Source organism: Lepeophtheirus salmonis, chromosome 14, assembly GCF_016086655.4.
Source record: "Lepeophtheirus salmonis chromosome 14, UVic_Lsal_1.4, whole genome shotgun sequence".
NCBI lineage: Eukaryota > Metazoa > Arthropoda > Copepoda > Siphonostomatoida > Caligidae > Lepeophtheirus > Lepeophtheirus salmonis.
In genome coordinates this window covers 7,548,397-7,564,280 of record NC_052144.2, presented here as the reverse complement: position 1 = coordinate 7,564,280, position 15,884 = coordinate 7,548,397, and the positions used below count along the sequence as shown (strand labels likewise).

Here is a 15,884-nt window from a genome sequence, read left to right as displayed (position 1 = left end):
TACAATCTAAAAATAACTACATCTTTAATACCCATACATTCAATGTGAATTGCATCATGAGTCGTTCAAAAAGTCCGTAAGGTTAGGATTTGGGTCATATTTTCTAAGTCAAGTTCGAGTCATCAGTATCCGTCCCGATCCATTAAAAGAGACACGTGTCTGGACTGGAGCACTGGTTTATATAAATTTCATTCCCAGAGAAAGCATATAAAACTTATTTGGGAACTGGAGACAGCTCAAACCCATTTGATCTCATGCAGGACGATCCAGTAAAATAATAGAAATTAGCCTATTGTCAGTGTCACAACTTTTTTTTTTATCAGTGAGGCAGTTGAAATTAGATCATTGATAAAATGTATCTATATACCTCTAACAAGGAACCAAAAATTAATTTATTCCCGAGTACGGAGAGTAATTAACTTTGTTTAAATTATTAACAACTAATTATGATTAATAAATTTATGTATTATTTTCCTATCTCTAATTAATAAAAAGTTTAGGATTAAAAAAAGTAAACAATTTTGTTATTTGTTTGTAAAATTTTTGAACAGATTATTTTATGAAGTATGTTAACATTTTATTCAAAAATTTTAATTTCATTTAGCCTTTCAAAATATTAATGTGGATTTAAGAGATTATTCTGACTATAATTCAATTCAAGAATAAATAATTATAGATTCTTCAATTGAATAAGATGTGTGAGTATGCTCTGAACTTTGGTCCCTTCAATCCTCTCACGTTCACCCAAACGTTTTCCCAAATGATATACAATTTATATACTTTAAATAAAATATGAGATTAATACAGAAGACTATACTATACAAAAGTTGCCGCTCAGGAGGTCTAATTATAGGGCACACACGTCAGGTATATATCTTATTTTAGTAGCATGTAGTAATTATGTAAAGGTTGATGTGATGTATTGACTAAGGAGATGCAAATTATGTCTTTAATTTGAAATAAAAAAGTTGGATCTTATGGATGGAAATAGCTATTACAAAGTGTCGTCACTCTATATACTTTATTTCTATGACTAGACCGAATAAATAAGGATCGAGTGACTGGTACCTTTGATTTTGGCGGTAGTTTTTGTTATCAATTTCTCCTTTTTTCTTTTCTTTTTCTTTCGTAACCTTTATTGTTTTGTTGTGATTGTTGATAGAAGTAAGGATTGAATAGAATAGTCTTGACAAAGTTGTGATACTCCTGGAGAAAGATGCAGCAGAATCGGGTGAAGCTCAAGTATATCGAGATCGAAAACTTCAAATCCTACAAGGGGTATTGTAAGTTGGGTCCATTGTTCGGTTTCGACGCAGTGATCGGTCCGAATGGAAGCGGGAAGTCTAATTTCATGGACGCAGTGAGCTTCGTGATGGGCGAGAAGACGACTTGCCTTAGAGTGAGGCGGCTCTCGGACTTGATCCATGGAGCCTCAGTGGGTCGTCCCGTGAGCAACCGCGCCTTTGTGACGGCAATATTCGAGTTCAGCGCCCCAAGTGAGGAGGGAATGAGTCAAAAGAAGTTCACCCGCTCCATTGCGGGCTCCTCTTCGGACCACAAGATCGACAATGAGACCGTGTCCGGCAGCACCTACATGAGGGAATTGGAGCGACTCGGCATCAATGTCAACGCCAAGAATTTTCTGGTTTTCCAGGGTGCGGTGGAGTCGATTGCCATGAAGAACCCCAAGGAACTCACGATGCTCTTTGAGGAAATCGCGGGCTCTGGAGCCCTTAAAAATGACTATTTGCGCCTTAAGTCCGAAATGAATGAAGCGGAGGAAAACACCAACTCCACGTATCAGAAGAAAAAGGCCATTGGAGCCGAAAGGAAAGAGGCCAAAATTGAAAAAGAAGAAGCGGAAAAGTATCAGAAGCTGAAGGACAACATGGCTGATCGCTGTGTGGAGATTCAGCTCTATCGCTTATACCACAATGAAAGAGCCATCAAGGAACACGAAGTTCAAATTGAAAAAAGGAAAAAAGAATGTGCAAAAGTTGAGAAAAAAAAAGAGGAAGTGGAGAATAAGCTCAAGGATGTGAAGAAGGATTTAGGAAAGGCACAAAGAGATTTTGCTAAAGTAGATTCCAGCATTCGAGAAAAAGAAAATGATATTCAACGGTTGAGGCCTGAATTTATCAAGTCCAAAGAAAGGACAGCTCATCTACAGAAAAAGACGGAAGGAGCGCGTAAATCTCTCAAACAAGCGGAAAAAGCATCTAAATCTCATCAGCAAGATATTCAGGAATTAGAGAGAGAGTTATCGGATAATTTAAAAAGTAAAGAAGAATTCGATGAACGTACTCGCAAAGAAATACAATCTCAAAGTAAGGATCTGAGATTAGAAAGTGGCCAAGTTGAACAATATTTAAAACTGAAGGTCTGTGCTGGTAAGGAGTCTGCGCGTCAAATGGCAGACTTAGATTCAATCAATCGAGAGCAGAAATCAGATCAGGATAGATTAGACTCGGAAATGCGTAAAAAGTCTAAACTTGAACACGATTTAAAAACCAAAGGCTCCGAATTAGAAGAAGCTCAAAAACGTGAGGAAAGACTAGCCGAACATATACGTCAGTCTACTAATCAAATAGATGAGCAAGAAAAAATTTTCAATGAGCTTCAGGGTGAAGTTGGATGTAGTAGAGATAGAGTCTATGATATACAAAAAGAATTAGATGAAGTCGCTAATGAACTGGGCGATGCACGCGTAGATAAACATGAGGAGAATCGTCGTAAAAAGAAACAAGAAATCGTTGAGAACTTCAAGAGGCTTTTCCCTGGAGTATTCGATCGAATGATCAACATGTCTCAGCCCATTCACAAAAGATATAATGTTGCAATTACAAAGCAACTGGGTAGATATATGGAGGCTATTGTTGTTGATTGTGAATCCACAGCTCGTCAGTGCATTCAATATCTTAAAGATCAAATGTTAGAGCCTGAAACATTTCTCCCATTAGATTATATTCAAGCTAGACCACTTAAAGTACGTCTACGTACTATTGAAAACCCCAAGGGTGTAATGCTTCTTTATGATGTACTTCGCTATGATCCACCGGATATCAAGGAAGCAGTCTTATTCGTCACTAATAATGCACTTGTTTGTGAGACTCCTGAAGATGCAATGAAAGTTGCCTACGAGATGGGCGATAATCAACGTTACGATGCAGTTGCACTTGATGGTACGTTCTATCAAAAATCTGGTATTATCTCTGGTGGTTCAATGGATTTGGCTCGTAAAGCTAAACGCTGGGATGACAAACAAGTCTCTACGCTAAAAGTGAAGAAAGAGAAGCTTACCGAAGAATTGAAGCAAGCTATGAAAAATTCTCGTAAAGAATCAGAGATTCAGACCATTCAGTCCCAAATTTCAGGTTTAAAGACCCGTTTAAAATATTCCATCAACGACAAAGAGAACACTGTTAAAAAAATAAGTAGTTTAAGGTCTAGTATGAAAAAAAATACGAACAGAATTGGAAAATTTCGTTCCTATTATCCGTGAAATTGAAAATATCATGAGAGATCGTGAAGTTAAAATTGAAGCAACAAAGGAAAAAATGAATAGAGTGGAGGATGATATATTCGGAGATTTTTGTGAGCAAATCGGAGTATCTGATATTCGTCAATATGAAGAACGTGAATTAAAAAATCAACAAGATCGTGAAAAAAAAGAAACTTGAATTTGAAAATGAAATCAATCGAATTCAATCTCAGCTTGAATATGAAGGCAAAAGGGCTAAGCAGTTGGACGGAAACGTCACAAAGTATGAAAGAATGGTTCAAGATGATGAGGATGCCCTAGAAAAAGCAAAAAATTCCGAACAAACTCAAATGTCAGAAATCGATAACCAGATGAGAGAAGTTGATCGATCAAAGAAAGAAAAATCATTTTTAAAATCAGAGTGTGACAAATACGAAGATGCTGTCAGTGAAGCTAGAAAGGACGTGGCCTCCGTTTCTAAGAGTATTCAGAGTTGTAATAAGGAAATTAATATGTTAGAAAGTAATATGGAGAGTGAGCGTGCTAGTAGGCATTCCATATTGAAGCAGTGTAAGATGGATATAATTAATATACCTATGACAACTGGAAATCTTGAGGATATTGACGAAGAAGCAGATGACGACCCCTCTATCGAGGTCTCCAACTCTCAACCATCCCATCTTATTTATGAAAAAGAGGCTAACATTATTATTGATTATGATAACCTGGACGACAACTTAAAGGAGCTTGAGAGTGGAGATGTAAAGGCCATTGAAGAATCTTTAGAAAAACACATCAACGAACTGCAGACAAGACTTAATCGAATTCAAGCTCCTAATATGAGGGCCATGCAAAAGCTAGATGAAGCAAGGGATAAACTGATCGAAACAAACAAGGAGTTTGAAGTTGTTCGTAAAAAAGCAAAAAATGCTAAAATGAATTTTGAAAGAGTCAAAAAGGAACGTCATGACTTATTTATGACGTGTTTTGATCATGTATCAAATAATATTGACGAAATTTACAAACAATTAGCTCAGAATCAGTCTGCACAGGCCTTCCTTGGTCCTGAAAATCCTGAAGAGCCCTATCTTGAGGGTATCAATTACAACTGTGTCGCGCCGGGGAAGAGATTTCAACCCATGTCCAATCTTTCTGGAGGAGAGAAAACCATCGCAGCTCTAGCACTCCTCTTTGCAATTCACTCATTTCAACCTGCTCCCTTCTTTGTATTGGACGAAATAGACGCAGCTTTGGACAATACGAATATCGGGAAGGTTGCCTCTTACATCGAAGAAAAAACAGGAGATGAAGGAATGAATATCATTGTCATTTCTCTCAAGGAGGAATTTTATCACAGAGCTGACAGTCTAATAGGAATTTGTCCCGATAACTCTATGGGAGAAAATGCTGATTGCCTCGTCAGTAAAGTTTTTACTCTGGATCTCAGGGCTTATCCCAAATAATTTATTTTCCAGGAGATACGTAATAGCTTTTATTCGTATCTCCATTATTAATATTGTGTACATCTCTTCCATAACGTGTTGTGTTTTATTATTGTGTAAACTCTATTCTACAAATTTCTTCAACGTTTATAACACTTATAAATGTGTAAGTCAATCGTACTATTATACTTTTTTAATTTTTATGAGCAAATTGACCAATATATATTTATATCTTATACACCAATTCTGTCTTGACCATTTTATTTGAATATAGATATTGAATGATGTCCAAACTAAATAATGTAACGTCAAGTTATACGGACTTTGTAGGATTAGGAATTATTGCTTTAGTTACAGATACTTGCAGTAGGTTATGAATAGCTTTAAGAACTAAAGAGACGCGTGAGGTCTGAAGTGACTGAAGAATAAGAAAGTTAACTTAAATAAATTTATTTATTTTTTACAAAAGAAATAATGTACGATTGATACTTCTAAGTAAATATTCATACTAGCGTAGGAGAGAACGAATAATAATTATTATAATAAAAAATAACATAAAAAGTATTTACAATTAATTAACCACATCCTCCTAGAGTTATACAAATCCAAAATTCTTCGTTTTAATTGCTAATAAGAGTTTACTCTTGAGGATGGCTTTGCTGGAGTAGAGAGGAACGTATAACCTTGAGATACACGTATTAGCAGAGGGAAGATGACTATCTCCAGCGGGCCTAATAGTAATTGACGGCATTGGCTGAAATCCATCTTCAGATGCCGGTAGAGCTGGTGATCCCGTCCAAAAATATACTAGATCTTGCTTTTCGAGAGGAGACATTTTTTCAACCATTTGCCAGAGCCACCGTTTGAAATTAACTAAACGATCCTGAGACTCTCCTGACTCGTCATTGAAAGATGTATAACTAATAAGAGTTTGAACATTGATGTCACCAACCTACAAATATGCATCATTTTAAGATATAGATATATAGAATACTTCTATCAAATAACTTACTCCGTTCAAAAGAAGTCTAAAATCTTCAGCAGTTAAAGAATCTAAGGCTCCAGCAGGTAAAACATCATATAAGCCAATTTTTATATTACTCAAAGCTTTTTCTTGGCACTTAATCATTCTGCAATTTAATCAAATGAAATAAGATAATATAACATGTGTAGGGTTTAATTAAGTTCTACTATGTAAATACCTATAGTAACTATATCTTCGAACATAACAATAGACATTATTGGCTGTGACTTCTACTTCACGTCCATTGGGAATTAATTCGACGGATCCTCCACCTTCTTCTGGCGATAGGTCGATACTGAAATTTAGATCAAGGGCAGAAAACAATTGTGCCGACGTTTCCTATTAAAAGAAATCATAACGATTCAAGGAATGATGGTGAAAATTAAAAAAAAAGGTTTACCTTATTTTCTGCATCTACGACTAATTGTCTAAGAGATTCATAGATTACAGGATCAAAGAAAGCAAGGTCATGAAATCGAATTGTCCTTCCTAATATATATTTAATAACGTGTCGATTTAAGAACAAGGGACAAAGTTCATTTTGGAGAAGGCATAGGCCCATAAGTCTTCCAACATTTCGAAATGCATTGAGTCTTTCTTGAGTAGCTTTGCCTTGAACAGGAGAATAAAACCCGCGTTTACCAGGACTAAAAAACGATAAATACATGATGATTTTTTTGAAATAATAACTAGAGTGCTAAAATAGTTATTTACCAATAAAAGAGTGGAGCACTGTCTTCTGAATCCTCAATGGAATCTTCAACTTCTACAGTTCCACCGGGTATTCTTTTCTTTTTTTACAGTGGCAACACCGGAAATAGAGGATGTATTGACGTTGCTCACCGCTGCTGTTCCTGCTGCTACTGAAGCAACAACACTTGGAGTACTAGTACTGGAGTTACTTGACGCTGATAAGCTGAATACATCCAATTCAGGTAAAATATTCTCATGTGGGGCTACGGTTGATGTACTTGAACTAGATCCTGCGACAGTATTCAAAGGTTGTTGTTGTTGTTGCGAAGTGGTTGATCCAGCGATTGAAGAGGATGCTGAACCACTAGACGTTGTAGTAGGAGGAGCAACTCCTCCTGAATGACCTTGCGTATTCTGAAAACATAATTTAAATATGATATGTATTAAGTTAATTAAAGTTAATTCAGTAACGTACTTGTTCGTTAGTGTTAGTTAAAATTATGTCAGTGGCTTCATCAACCCGTTGTCTTAATGAATCTTCAGATGCCAGTAAAAGTAATAACTGTGCTGGTGATAATTCGAGAAGCATGCCGGTGATTTTACTTGATAAAGATGGCCTTAGTACTTGAACTCTTTGATAAAGACGATCACCAAGTTGATGTTGATGAGGAGATAAATGCTCATTAGAACCGCCCTCTCCATTCACATAAAACGGCCTTGCGTCATAGGATAATGGCCTAACATCACGATTGCTCTTATAAGTATAAGATTTATGAACAGCAAGTCTTCTTTCCGTCCTATTGTCCCGAGTACCACGAAGTCGTTGAACTAAATTAAACGGCATTTGGGCAGGTTCTAAATTGGGTAATTTTTTATTTGCTAATAGAGCTTCTGCTAATGCAGTATAAAAGCTACGAGCTACGCCACTTCCTTCTCCTGGTTCATTTTGAAAAGTAACTTTTACTCTTCCAACAACAAGAGGAGGTTGTGAACTTGAAGAGCGCCTTTGATTTTGATTATATAGGGCATTAAACTCTTTGAAAGCTTGAACAATGAGTTGATCTCTTTCTCTTTCAATTTTACTTATAACAAAATCTTGAGTGCGACAATTTCGTAGTTTTTCCATTTCACGTCGGAATTTTTCTTCTTTATGAGGGAATCCACCTAATTCCGAAATAATACTTCCTGGTTCTATGCCAACGTTATCAATGAAAACCCTTCCGAAGAGATCCAAAGTAAGTCTCCATCTTCCAAGAAGAATATCATGAGGTACTGACACCCCAAGGTTTGTTACCCTTTGACGACTTGTTTCGACAGTGACTTCACCATCCTGCTCAGGCTTCGTTTGAGCATCTGTTGAGACAACAAGAACTTCAGGAGGAAGGAGAGATGAACCACTACCACCCTTATCTCTCTCTAAGTTCTCACGTGCAGCTTCTCTCATCATGAAGGCTTTCTTAGGTGAAGTAAAACGTTGCTGTTGAAGTAATTGAGATGAGCTACTACCGGACTCAACAGTATCACCTGTTACACTACTGGCAGAGGACATAGCACCCATCGATAAATCTTGAGGTTCATTTTCGAGATCCATCGTTGTAGCAGTAGTGTCAAGAGATTTTATACTTGCTGAATCACAAGTGGCAGCTGTAGGAGATGCATTTCCACTTCTTGCTTGAACTAATCTCTCAAAGTTAGCTTCTGCGTTAGGTCCAGCCTGGAATGGAGCGGTTGATAATTCTAAATTACCAGCATTCGTTACATTATGACTGTTAGATGATCCATTATTGCTGTTACTAGCAACAGCACTTGCTGCATCCGAATTTCTGACACTCAGCCCAAGACGAGTAGGGAGGACCGATAGGGGATTATTCGAGGATGAATTAAGTGGCTGTTTAGGAATACCAAATAAGTCTTCTCTTCGAGCATTTGGTTGTAAAAGTTGGGGTTGATCAGCAAGAGGTAATGCTTCTTGCATGCAAGTATGAAAGGGGTCTGGAGGTGCACAGCCTAAGCATAGTGTGGAATCAGATCTTTGGAAAAAAGGATGCCTTCTTTCTTTTCCAGAGACTGTCACTTGTCCAGTGGTATTACTTGTTTCATCATCATCACCTCTGGGAGGAGAAGGCGAAGATTCCATTTCTATATTTGTCGTGGTTGCACTACTCGTTCCTGCCGCTTCCTCTACTTCATCATTTTCATTTTCGTCGTAATCAAGATTAAACCGATTTGAATCTTCAACAGAGTCGCTTCCAGAGCGCATATAGTATATTAAAGCGTCAAATACATATGCTATGTGCTTTAAAGCAGATACATCAATAACAGGAAGGGAATCACTATGCTCAGAATTATGAGCTCTCATTAAAGATAATGCATAATTAAGGAAATCTCGCCTATTATTTAGCATTTCAGGGTTTTGTGTTGCTGCACGAGATGCATGATAAATATTATTGTTTCTTTCAGATCTTCCATGGCTACTAGATCGAGGACTTGAATGCAAAGGATGATTGGGATGAGAGGGATCAGATATACCAGTAAGAGCAGATCCAAATCTTAATTGAGCTTCTGTTGAATCAAGCACAGTCATTAACCAATCCCAGTTTGGTTTCATCTGATATTCAATGTATAGTTGAAGGCTGATGGACTCTTGATAGGATATTTCCAATGTCCGAGCGAGAGCTGGTGCAATTGCATTATAATCTTGAAGCATTGTTAACAAATCTGCAATTTGTCTTATCACAATACCAAAACTACGCGCAAGTGCACTAGCAGTAGTAGACATGGTTACGGGCTCTATATTTGCGGGTGTTGGTGTTGTTCCTGCTGTAGCGCTGGACGAATTTGTGCGACGCAATGCAGATGGATCAATATATATAAAACCTCCACCACTACTACTTCCATTTCCACTAGAACGAGAACCTTTGGGCCGTGAACGAATAGCCCATTGCATAGACAAGGGTGTTAAGTTTGATCTTTCATCTTGAGAAGTTCCATTAGTACGTCTTTCTAGTTGCTCATCAACAAAAGTTAGATCCTCTCCATCTTGTTCATCAGTTTCTCCTGCATCGGATTCATCATCATCGGGATGCGAACTATCAGCAGATTCATCATCTGAGAACAATGCATCACTGCCTACAACATTGTCGCTATTTTGATTATCATTATTGGGTGCATTGCTTTCTTGTTCATTCTCTGAATCACTTTCACTTTCAGCTAATAAATCCAGATCCATCATATCCGAATGCTGATCATCTCCATCAGGATTTTCTAGCACAGATGGTTCTTCAATACCTTCAATTGCTTCAACCTGGTCCATACTTTCTTCTCCTTCGTCGCCGACATCTTCATTATCTTCTGCTTCATTGGATTCAAAGTTGTCCTGATTTGTTGCATTATTAGAATTACCACTATTACTTCCCTGTCGTCTTGAAGCTCGAGGAAGATTGGAGTTGTTGTTATCACTACTTATTAGCGACCTAGTCCGAGATCTCCCGTTACTATTACTATTTGTACGAGGAGCTAATGGCTCCACAGAAAATATTTCTTCAGCAGACACGAATTCATTACTTCCTGATGTAAGATTAAATGGAGCAGTTGGTCTAGCTACACCGTATCGAACGGGTGCTAAGAGTGCATTAGCAGTCTCACATAATTCTTCAACTGCTATGTTTATCAAGGCTTGAAATACCCGTTTGCATCGCTGAAGAGGTTGAGTAGCACTTTGTAATGCCTTTTTCTTCGTTTGTGCTGGGGACATTTCCACGTTAAAAACAACAAAAACTCGAGTTACAGAACGGACAAATCTTTTGGCAACAATTTTAGCCTCACTTTTAGCATCAGAATGCTGAATGTGTCGAATCAATGAAGTCAAAAGTGTATCTAATCTTTCTCCAGTACATTTAACTATCAAGCAATGTACAAATTTGTCAAGAAGAGCAGTTCCAGATTGACTGGCCAGAAAAGCTTGGTCTTCATAAATTGGAAATGAATTCGAACCGTTAGGTACAGGCAAATGACCAGTCATGATCATAGATTTTACAGCAGTCCAGTCACTCAATAGTTTTTCTAGAGCTCTACGGCAGAACCTTGGAGGCTCTAAATCATGTTCTGGGCGATCATTCTCAATTTCTGAAACAACCGTTTTTCGAGATGCACTTTTCCTTGGTCTTGAAGGATGGAATTGTCTTTGTTCTGTAGCTTGTCTTCCCACTGTTTGAACTAAAAATAGTAAAATGTTTTCTCCTCGAGAATTTGGTAAAGTAACCAAGTTGGTGTCAGAAATAAGACGACCCAAGACTTCAAATCGAGCTTCTTGATTTCCACCAATAAGTGATCTGCACTTACATTTTTCCCAACAATCGCAATAAGCCGTTGGTGAGGTTCTTTTCAGCTTAAAATCATGTCCTTTATGACATACGCGTGCGCATTCAGTACAACAACATAGTGAATCAGTAAGACCACAAGTACGACATTCAAAAATATCCTTAAAAAAAACATAGGGATTAATGTCTTCAAATATGGAATGCATCAAAAATTATAAATAGTTAAAAAAAAGTAATAAATATGAACAAATATAATTTGGCTAAACATTCTAGATGCAACCAATTTACAGATAAATCGTGTTATTTAAATTGATATTTTATACATAACATACAAAATTAAATGGTTCAGGTAAAACCTTACCTGATTGATATGATCTTCACCAGTCCAAGTAAAACTGCAGGTATCATTACAACAAATTACATGTAGAGGAGATGAGTCTGGAGAAGCTCCATCTGGAAAAACCATTGACATCAAGGTTTTTTTAACTGTAGCCTCATCATTGGAAGATTCATTAGCAATCTTATTGGCAGTGTCGAATAACACGAGCGCTGCAGGATAGGCACGGTTAGCAATAGAAGCCATCAAAGGAGTGTTACCCTAGTATAAAAAAAATATACTCTTTAAAAATCACTACATACAAAATAATTATTTCTGGCCAAATAACTAATCCAGCCTAAGACTCAATATATATCCTAACTACTAATTGAACTAATTTTTCGATAAATGCTACACTTACCTGTGCATCTTGCATTGACAACATGGACTCTAAATGAGGGAATAACACTGGACTTCCACAAATTGTCTTTAGTATTGATAATGCATTAGCACGACGTTCAACATTTTCATTTGTAACAACTTTAGGCTCCTTTTGATGAGAGGCTAGGGATTTATTCGAACTATTAGCAAGGCTTAACAAAGAGTCATCATCACCGGATGCAGCCTCAAGAGAATCAGATGGCCAAGCAAGATTAGGTAACGCGTCATCCAATACGGGAGGTGAACCCCCGGCAGCATCTCCTAGTACAGCAGAAGATCCGCTTCCACCTCCAGCTGCTTCAATACTTCTTGTTGCTGCTGCTGTGGCACGTCTCATCATATCTCTCAAATTCATAGCCCTAGAACTCACAGCACTTGCTATGGATTCAATTGATTCAAGTCGAGCAGAAATTGAGTTACTACTTGTTGTGGATGAGGAATTAGGATCCATATCTGGATCTTTATTAGATGTTGGTTGACACATGGAAACAATGGTGTGAATAATATTCCTTCCGCCATCACATCGTTCCTCTAATATTGACTGAACTGTTTCTAATGAATTGATAGAAGCTGGATCAGCTTCCAAGGATGATATGATTCTTTTCACTCCCTCATAATTACATTGAAGTATTTTAGGTAAAAGTATTTGACGAGTGAATGACATCACGATAACTGCAACTTCATTTTTCTTTCCAGACGCAACATGAGGAAGAGCATGTGTTCCAATACCTAAAGCTTTTATTGGAGGAAGATCTAGCCAATAAGGATCCCTTATGGAATCTGCTGAAGGAGTGGAATCTTTGACTAAAGAATATACAGTACAGTTCCCATCTGTAAGAATGGATACAAATTCAGACTCCCCAGTACTTTTAAATGTTATATTGTTAGAATCCAAACCAATGAAGGCATTGGTGTCTGTCAGAAATTTGCTATCCACCTCAGTCTTTCCTGAACTTAGGTTATACAATTTATGACTTAATCTATCATTTATCTTTACTATAGCATGAACTCCTTGGCCATCAACTGTGAGAGCTAAAATGGATCCATTTTCATTGGTATTAATGCATTTAGGTGTCTTTTGGAAGCAATCAGGCATTCTAGGATGTATGCCTGATTTAACAACTTGCAACTCGTCTTTTCTCAAGAGGCGAGTATTATCATTCAGCAAATTGTTATCCTCATCTTTATCTTTATTTGAGTTATTTTGAAATTTAACAGCAGCATAAGGTCCGTCCACTTTAAGAACTTTACCCACGGGTATATTTCTAGAATCCTCGACAAAAATGACATCTTTCAGATGCCATTCTTCCTCATCAACTTTATCTTCAGGTTCTTCTTTGGGTGCAGATCTTTTTTGCCGCCGCTGGCTTCCTACAGCGGGAGAAGTAAGGGAGCCATCCGAGCACGTACTCGAAGCAGGACTAGGAGGAGGAGGCATTGAGGCTGTATCATTATCCTCTTTTTTCTTTTCTTTTTCTTTGGGCAATTCTGGTAATTTAGGTTTCTTTGGTGGTTGTATAATTTTGAAACGACAAGAAGTAGTTACTTTCCATGCATTACATAAGAGTGATCCAACTTTGGGTACACCACCCGTGACTGTAAAGGCAATAGATCCCGCTCGATAAATAGGTGCTGCTCTCAAACAAACTTGGCTTCCCACAGTTATTTCATTAAATTGAGAAGCTGGAATACAGCCACCAACAGATGATGAAACACTGTTATTGGATGAAGATTTCTTAGAAGAATTTCCTTTGCTAAGTTTATCCATAGCCCTTTTCTTATTGCTATATTTGTCAAGTAACTTTTTTCTTTGGTTAAATGGTAATATACCCCACCAGTATAATGCACCACTTTCCATCCTCACAACAGTATATAGGATACAAGTATGCAATGATATTATTTTTTCGTTATGGAATTCTGAATGGTAATAAGCTGGTTGCTCGAGTTTCGAACAAACATGAGCAACGGACTCATCCATAAAAGTTGCAACCTTTCCACTCTCAGTAGCAATAGAACAACGAATACTAGAAGCGGATATCATGGTAATTTTTTCATTCGTGAGTCCCAAACTATTAGTTCTTGGATGGTTACCAGTGGGATTATCCGCTACAACAACAACAAAAATCATTACCGGAATAACGAATTAAAAATGAAAAAACATACCTCTGAAAGGGGATAAATCACACCAACGCCAGTGATATAACTGACCGGAAGTAGACACTGCTACTAATTCACTATGCAATGCAACAATTTTAAAAAACCTTAATGGTTCTTTACCCATCTTTTCTGGCCAAAATTCAAGTTCATCTCCTAACCAAAGAGGTGAGGGACAGCCTGCACTAGAAGTATCTCTCTTTTTACCACTTTCATCATCCTTATCTTGCCAAGCTGGATCTCTTAAAGCTGTTTCTAACCAACGTTTAGGACCAAAATATTGACGATCCCTCCAGCGAAAGATGGAGTCCCTCTCTGCGTTTAGAGTTGATGCTGATGGTCTATCCTCTCGATCTGCAGAAGCAGTAGTAGAGGAAGTGCCCCCACCTGATCTTCTATTTGATAGACCAGTAGCACCAGACGCTCTAACTGCAGCGGATGTAGATGATGTATTATTGGACGGAGCAGTTGTAGATCCGCCACTTGAGGAACTCCTTTGAGAATAACCAAAAACGTCTTCTGAAAACATTGCATCCGCATCTATTATAACACTGGGATGATCTGCATTCATCCCGGCATCTAATAAAGAAATCAAATCTTCTGGAACGTAACCATCTTGACCATCTTCCACATCTTCCCCATCCTCTTCATCTCTGGATTAAAAAACAATGGTACTACGTAATGGCGTTTTAAAAGTTTCTCTATTACCTTGAGAGCAGATTATTAACTGCTAGATTCACATCTAAGTTAGTGCGCTGTAATTCCCTAATAATCATATTTCTGGATCTTCCCTGGAGAACCGCTTGCGCTTGAGTCACGAGATCTTCGGGGACAAAAGGTACAGGTCTGGAGCTGCTACTCGAGCTACTCGTACTTGACATGATCACACCACTTCCCACGGCAGCAGCTGCAGCAGCAGCCGCAGCACCCCGTCCTCCACGAATACTCGACGTTCGAATGATGCGGCCTCTCGTCCTCGCGGGTTGCCTGGAAGACGTTGCAACAGCTGAAGAAGCGGACGAAGAACCTGCCAAGGCAAAGGGGAAATCAATTACAATGCAACGCGATCCTTCACTTCCTTACTCTTGCCCTTGGGCTGCCCCGTGCTACTTGTCGCCGTCAGGTTGCTAGTAGCGCTGCTGTTCCCCGCGCTCCCTGAACCAGCTTTCAGCGAGAGGTCCAAGCGATCCGAAATCACGGAAAAGGGCAGTCGACACAGTCGCCCATCGTTCAGCAGGAAAGCGAAATGCGAGGGCCCCACTTCGATTTGGGAGACGGGCAAATCGCACAGTGCAGAGCTGTTGTTCAGCCCACTCGTACTCGCGCTGCTCCCCACGCCGCTGCTCACCCCAAGGGCACCCCCGGATCCTCCGCCCACGCGCCGACGATAGTTCAAACGATCAGAAGTCTTCTTCAACTTCTCTCGCAGCTGCTCAGAGGATCCCGGCAAAGGATGCACTAAAAACTGGATCCGAGTCATGACTCACTCAGCTCCTCTCACGTCCCACAACGACCGCAACACTCAATGATCTCTTTTCCTTCCTTCCCCTTCCTCCCTCCAGTTATTCACGAATATTGTTCAAGACTTGAGTCACTCACGTCCCACTCCCAGTCAGCACACACGTCCCACCACTTGAATTCTATCAGAGTTCAGCTCAGCTTCTCCAGCTTCTCCAGCTTCCCTCTCATCAGTCTCTTCATTCAATTAAAACAAAAAAGGAAAGAAACCCAAAAGAAAAAAAAAGAAAAAACTGCTAGCTAGCTATAAAGAAAAAGGGAAAGAAAGAGAAAAACAGGGAGCCCTCGGAATTATAACTACTCTTTGTAGTCCCCTCACATTTCACCATCTCTTTTTAAGTCATCCTTAAAAGTATAGAGTCTTTTCAAGTGACGTCAGCATTGAATGTCAAAATGGGATCAACAAATAGAAGGGCTTAAACCTTACTGTATATATAATAAAGTATCCCCTGATTCTCTTAGTTTTATTATATATATATAACAATGTATAAAATGT

At 38.5% G+C, this 15,884-nt stretch overlaps 2 protein-coding genes across 3 annotated transcripts; one reads left to right on the top strand and one right to left on the bottom strand.

The window, feature by feature from the left end:
* The first annotated feature begins 86 nt into the window (after window positions 1-86).
* SMC1 (structural maintenance of chromosomes 1) lies at window positions 87-5,167 on the top strand. Its single transcript, XM_040724511.2, is given in 3 exon segments — window positions 87-3,454; window positions 3,456-3,662; window positions 3,664-5,167. Coding segments are annotated over 3 exon segments (3,726 nt in total). The 5' UTR covers window positions 87-1,216; the 3' UTR covers window positions 4,945-5,167.
* A 190-nt stretch (window positions 5,168-5,357) lies between these two features.
* Window positions 5,358-15,600, bottom strand: hyd (E3 ubiquitin-protein ligase hyd). Of its 2 annotated transcripts, XM_071893371.1 has the most exons (12): window positions 14,954-15,600; window positions 14,579-14,897; window positions 13,880-14,523; window positions 11,697-13,822; window positions 11,321-11,557; window positions 7,116-11,120; window positions 6,841-6,892; window positions 6,662-6,713; window positions 6,348-6,594; window positions 6,126-6,286; window positions 5,936-6,053; window positions 5,358-5,875 (listed from the first exon to the last, which is right to left on the bottom strand). In XM_071893371.1, the coding sequence occupies exons 1-12, from the start codon at window positions 15,348-15,350 to the stop codon at window positions 5,519-5,521; spliced, it is 8,715 nt and encodes a 2,904-aa protein (XP_071749472.1). In that variant the 5' UTR covers window positions 15,351-15,600; the 3' UTR covers window positions 5,358-5,518. The 2 variants fall into 2 exon arrangements, 1 of the variants encoding a protein (XP_071749472.1); XR_011783588.1 differs by having other exon boundaries at window positions 6,662-7,054.
* Between the last annotated feature and the right edge of the window lie 284 nt (window positions 15,601-15,884).